At 41.2% G+C, this 6,000-nt stretch overlaps 1 protein-coding gene across 3 annotated transcripts in view; it reads left to right on the top strand.

Annotated features, from left to right (window-relative positions):
• Nucleotides 1–6,000, top strand: part of LOC128322373 (inositol 1,4,5-triphosphate receptor associated 2-like) — a 25,045-nt gene continuing 19,045 nt past the window's right edge. For 2 of the 3 annotated variants that reach the window (XM_053243502.1, XM_053243499.1), the window contains exon 1: nt 5,653–5,893. In XM_053243502.1, coding sequence (XP_053099477.1) covers nt 5,868–5,893 — 26 coding nt within the window. In that variant the 5' untranslated portion in view covers nt 5,653–5,867. Of the gene's footprint in view, nt 150–5,652; nt 5,894–6,000 lie in introns of those variants that run through there. The other variant, XM_053243500.1, reaches the window with a different exon arrangement.

The following is a 6,000-nucleotide window of genomic DNA, read 5'->3' as shown; positions in this document are numbered from 1 at the left end:
AACAGGTGCTCTCTCAGAAGAGAAGAATGTCCCACCGTTCATGGTGGTGCGGCCACTGTGAAATCTCCTCCATAGCTTCCCTTTTGCCTTCTTTGACAGCTACTTCTCTCAAGCCATGTTGGACCTCTGAAAGGAAGAATTGTCTGAAGGTGAGATGAGGCAGGTGCCCCTCATAGTGGTTTGTGCCCTCCTCTCTTCATTTGTCTGTAGCATCATGACAGAGTCTCATAAAACATAAAATGTATTTGCAGTGATCCTGGAGACTCTTTTAACCAAACAAGTGAGAATGTATCATGAAACACTGAGGTATGTATCCTGCTGCAGTGTTTATAAGATGGATTATTTGCAGGGTGTAATTGCTCTTATATGGCTGCCTAGTGACTACATGGCTGAGAAGGGATTTTGTTTAACCCAGCTTCAACTTCACCACTCTGCCATTGGACCTTGCAGGTTTTCATGACATATTAAGATATATATCCTGGGGGAAGTATGTATTCTTATGTGTTCAGATCTGGTTGTATATCCACTTCTTTTGTGTGTCAGGGGATAGGGAAAGAATTAAGATGTGATTTGCTTCTATTCTTCTTTGTGTTTTGTGAACTATTAAACTATACAGCATATGGGTACAGTGGAATGTTATTAATGAGAATAACAGTGTATGTATGAGAGTGGTATTCTCGTGTGTGTGTGTGTGTGTGTGTGTTTTGCAATGTCATAGAGAAAATGGTCTGATTTGCATGGGGCAGCTGCCATTTGTAATTTAAAGCACCGTGCATGTAATGGCAGTTCTGTGTGCACATGCCCTAAAAGCTTGTATATACTTTGTGAGTCACTGCTGAACTTAATCTGATATGCACCTAGACATTAGTGTCTATACCTCCACCAGTGTTGGTGCTACTGGAAGTCCTGATTGGTCAGTTCAAATATGTGCTAGGGTTAAATAGCAAATTATCCCTGAATTTTGCCATTATGACCAGGCTTTGTGAACCTATGCTTTGTATTTAGTCAGACCATTGTCTACACTGACTGACAATAGCTCCAGGGTTTCACAGGGTCTTCCTAGCCCTTCCTGAAAATGCAAAATATTCAACCTGAGAACTTCTCCATGCAAAGCATGCTGAGCTATGGACCACTCTGCATACTTCCTTATTTTTCCTCCTGGTGCTTTTGTGCGCTTTTCTCTGTAGTGCAAAACATGGCTGTATATCTAATACTGAGCATATTTTCCCCACATTCTTCACAGGATCATCTTATTATTATTATTATTTCTTGTTTACACAGTCAGACAGGTGTTATTGACTGGTTTGTTTTAAACAGACATTGAGTCCTTCCCAAGGACCTGGGATGCCAGAATTTTATTGTCAATGGTTATAGATATCGTCGCAGAATATAGGCTGTTCCCAGTAAAGCTGCTTTTTGTAATTGGCTGATGGTGATTTCTGTGGCCCCTATGGTGTTGAGGTGCTCTTCAAGGTCTTTTGGAACTGCACCCAGGGCGCCAGTGACCACTGGGATTATTTTCGTCTTTTTCTGCCACAGCCTTTCAATTTCAATTTGTAGATCTTTGTATTTTGTGATTTTTTTCTATTTCTTTTTCTTCTATTCTGCTATCCTCTGGTATTGCTATGTCGATTATTTTGACTTGTTTTTCTTTCTTCTCAACTACAGTGATATCTGGTGTATTGTGTGGCAGATGTTTGTCTGTTTGTAGTCGGAAGTCCCATAATATTTTTACATCTTCATTTTCTTCAACTTTTTCAATTTGATGGTCCCACCAATTCCTGGCTACAGGTAGCTTGTATTTTTTGCAGATGTTCCAGTGTATCATCCCTGCTACCTTGTCATGCCTTTGTTTGTAGTAAGTCTGTGCGATCTTCTTACAACAGCTGATCAGGTGGTCCACTGTTTCATCTGCTTCTTTACAAAGGCAGCACTTGCTGTTTGTTGTGGATTTTTCGGCTTTTGCTCTTATTGCATTTGTTCTTAGTGCCTGTTCTTGTGCAGCCAGTATTAAACCCTCTGTTTCTTTCTTCAAGTTGCCATTCTTAAGCCATTGCCAGGTCTTGGTGATTTCTGATTTTCCACTTATATTGTGTAAATATTGACCATGCAGGGGCTTATTTTTCCATTTTTCTTCTTGTTTCTTGACTTGTTCTTTCTTGTAGGCCTGTTTTGTTTCATTGGTTTTGAATAGTTTCGCGTTCTTGACCATTTGAAGTGCATCTTCTTCACTGTCCCTTATATAGTCTTCAAGGCCTCTTTTCTCCTCCTCTACTGTTTGATGGACTTGCAGCATTCCTCTTCCACCTGAGCTGTGAGGGAGGTAGAGCCTATCTACATCACTGTGGCGGTGCAGAGCATGATTGATGGTCATGATTTTCCTGGTCTTACGATCTAGCGTCTCTAGCTCAGCCTGGGTCCAGTCTATTATTCCTGCAGTGTATCTAATAACAGGTATAGCCCAGGTGTTTATGGCTTGTATGATGTTCCCGCCATTGAGTTTGGACTTGAGGATTTTTCTAACTCTCCTGATGTATTCACTTCCACTTTTTCTTTTAACTTCAGTGTGTGCGATGTTGTCAGCCTGGAGAATGCCCAAGTATTTGTAAGGTTCTTTCTCTTCCAGGTTCTTGATGTTGCTTCCATTGGGCAGTTCTATTCCTTCTGTTTTTCTTACTTTCCCTCTGTTCATTATTAATGCAGCACACTTGTCTAGTCCAAACTCCATTGCTATAACGCTACTGAATATACGGACAGTGTTTAGCAGTGATTCGATTTCTGACTGGGACTTTCCATACAACTTCAGATCGTCCATGTACAGCAGATGGTTGATTTTACTGGATGTTTTAGATGTTTGGTATCTGAGGCTTGTTTTGTTTAGTATTTGTGAAAGTGGGGTCATGGCAATTACAAACAATAGAGGGGATAGTGAGTCCCCTTGGAAAATGCCTCTTCTAAGCTAACCTGTCCAAGTGCCTCGCCATTGATTGTTAACTGTGTACTCCACATGCTCATTGCTTTTTTAATAAATATCTGAATGTTTTTGCTGACACCAGTTGTTTCTAAACATTTTAGTATCCATGTGTGAGGCAATGAATCGAAGGCTTTCTTGTAGTCAATCCATGCAACACTTAGATTTGTTTTTCTTCTCTTGCAGTTTTCTAAAATCATTTTGTCAATCAGCAGCTGGTCTTTTGTGCCTCTGGTGTTCGGGCAATTTCCTTTCTGTTCAACTGGAAGCTGTTTCTTAGTTAATAAGTGTTGCATCACTTCATCTGCTATTATTCCAGTTAATAATTTGAACATGGTTGGCAGGCAGGTTATCGGTCTATAATTACTTGGAACTGCACCTTTTGCTGGGTCTTTCATAATGAGATGAGTTTTCCCAGTTGTTAGCCATTGTTCAATATCACCGCCTTTCATAATGTGATTGAACTGTTTTGATAGTTGTTTATGAAGGCTTTTTAGGTGTTTAAGCCAGAAGCCATGCAGTTCATCGTCGCCTGGCGCAGTCCAATTTTTAATTTTCTTTGCTCTTTCACTTATTAATTCTGGTGTTATTATTAGATCTTGCATTTGTTGGTTACATTTTTTGACCTCTTTCATCCAGCCTGCTTTTTTATTATAATCTATTGGATTGTCTATAATCCAATATAATCCAATATAATCTATTGGATTGTATAATCTATTGGATCTATTATAATATATTGGATCGTCCCATTATTATTATTATTATTATTAGTCAGGAGTTGCACTACTGTTCACACATTTGTTATATGGGATGGATAAGGGAGAACAAACTGAGGCTGAATCCAAGCAAGATGGATTCATTGTGGGAGGTTGGAATTTAGGAAGTGGCTTAGATTTGTCAGTTCTGGATGGGGTTACACTCCCCCAGAAGGAGCAGGTACGTAGTCTGGGAGTACTTCTGGACCCAAACCTCTTCCTAATTTCTCAGGTTAAGGCAGTGGCCAGGAGGGCTTTCTATCAGCTTTGCCTGATACTCCAGCTGCATCCATTTCTGGATATAAATGACCTTAAAACAGTAGTGCACATGCTGGTAACATCTAGACTTGACTACTGCAGTGCACTCTACATTGGGCTGCCTTTGTAAATAGTCTGGAAACTACAGTTGGTACAGAATGAAGCAGCCAGGTTGGTCTCTGGGGTTATCTGAAGAGATCATATTACACCCAATTTAAAAGGACTATCCTGACTGCCAATAAGTTTCCGGGCACGGCCTGAATCCGAGGTAGTTAAGAGAATGCCTTCTTTTTTGCATGAACCCCACTGCCTATTAAGATCATCTGCGGAGGTCTGGTTGCATTTGCCACCAGCTCAATTGGTGGCAACTCAAAACCTAGCCTTTTCTAGGGATGGCCTGGGACTGTGGAATGTGTTTCCTAACAAAATTAGAGCCTTTCCTTCTCTCGATGTTTTTAAGAAGGATCTGAAAACATACCTGTTTAGTCAGACATTTAGTTTTAAAGTTTTAAGTTTTTAGAGTTGTTATCTGTATTTTAAATTGTTTTAATTGTATTAATGTTTTAATTGCTATTTGGAGACTGTAAACCACCCAGAGACTTACGTATAGGGTGGTATAAAAATGTGCTAAACAAATAAATAAGATAGATAGATAGATATATAAACTACACACACACACACACACCCCAGTTTGTGAGATAGCAGGTGAGATGATAGCACGCATGCACGCACACACACACATGTTTGTGAGATAGCAGACTGACAAAATCACTGCCAGTAGGCATGAGGGTGAACAATTATACTGACAAAGTCTGTTTGGTGCACTGTGGGCTCTGGGATATCCAGTAGGTCCCCTTCCACAAGTTCAAGTGGCAGAACAGATAGAATAGCTGGGATGAGGATGTATAAGGCCACCTGACACATTTCTTACATTTCTATCATCACTTCTGCTTGGGAAGCTGCATATATCCCATATGTGTATAATCCTAGATGATGAAGATCAATGTCTATTTTGACACGTGTGAAATGGACAAATCCTAAGAGTTGCAATAAGAGATAAGTTAAACAGAATAGGGGTGACAAGGGAGGGGGTGCTGCTGGCTAAGACGTGAACATACAAACTGTACAAAAATAAACCTTTTGCCTTCTTGTTCTCTCAGTTTACAATAAACATCACATTTTTCTTCTTCCTTTGTAACTGAAACCAAGCAGATGAGTATCCAACATCCCATTAAACAACCAATGAGGTATGCAGGCTTGGCTGACGATGCAGTTTCTAAGTGTCTGTGTGACAGACAGAAGAGTTAAAAATGAGGGCAGGAGTCCTCTGATACAGTAATGAAGAGACTTCTTAGGCAGATAAGTGGCAGAACCAGGAACAGACCCAAGTGCCTCAGAGTTCTAGACAAGTACCTTGTTGAACAACAGGAAGGTATATTGAACAATGAGTGTGCTAAAGTGGGACCCTTTAGTCTTATTAATAGATTTCACCATTGCTGGGGGAGAGGGGGGAGCTTCCAAATTACACCCACTGCTGTCAGTCATGCATGCCAAGCTCTTTACATCCCAGTTCCAGTGTTTGGAGGCCCAGGAGGCTGAAATACTAAACCTTCCCAGCAGATGGCTTCCTTTCTCTATCTTTAACTCATTGTCATACCTCCTAGATCAGAAGGCACTTACTTAACAGCAGCAGCAGCTTGGAGACTGCAAGGCCCATCTGTCTATGTAGTTGGAATTGTGATCAACGCAAACATTGCCATGGGTCTCTGACTCATAGCTTTTTTGGAAATGCCTTTACAGGGAGCTTCTCTGTCCAGTTTCCCAGAGAGGGAAAGGTCACAACAAGGACTCCGCAGCATTGGCCGCCGGCCGCCTGGTCCGGCATGGAAGATGGAACAGTGCGGCAGAGGTAAGGTTGCTGACTCCATGCCAGCCAGCATCTGTGGAGTAGGTGCTGCCTGGGAGGGGGTGGATTGTGAAGCAATGCTTGCAGCGGCCCTTGGAACCAGATGATGC

Source organism: Hemicordylus capensis, chromosome 4 (genome assembly GCF_027244095.1).
Source record: "Hemicordylus capensis ecotype Gifberg chromosome 4, rHemCap1.1.pri, whole genome shotgun sequence".
Taxonomy (NCBI): domain Eukaryota; kingdom Metazoa; phylum Chordata; class Lepidosauria; order Squamata; family Cordylidae; genus Hemicordylus; species Hemicordylus capensis.
This window is presented reverse-complemented; position numbering and strand designations above follow the sequence as displayed.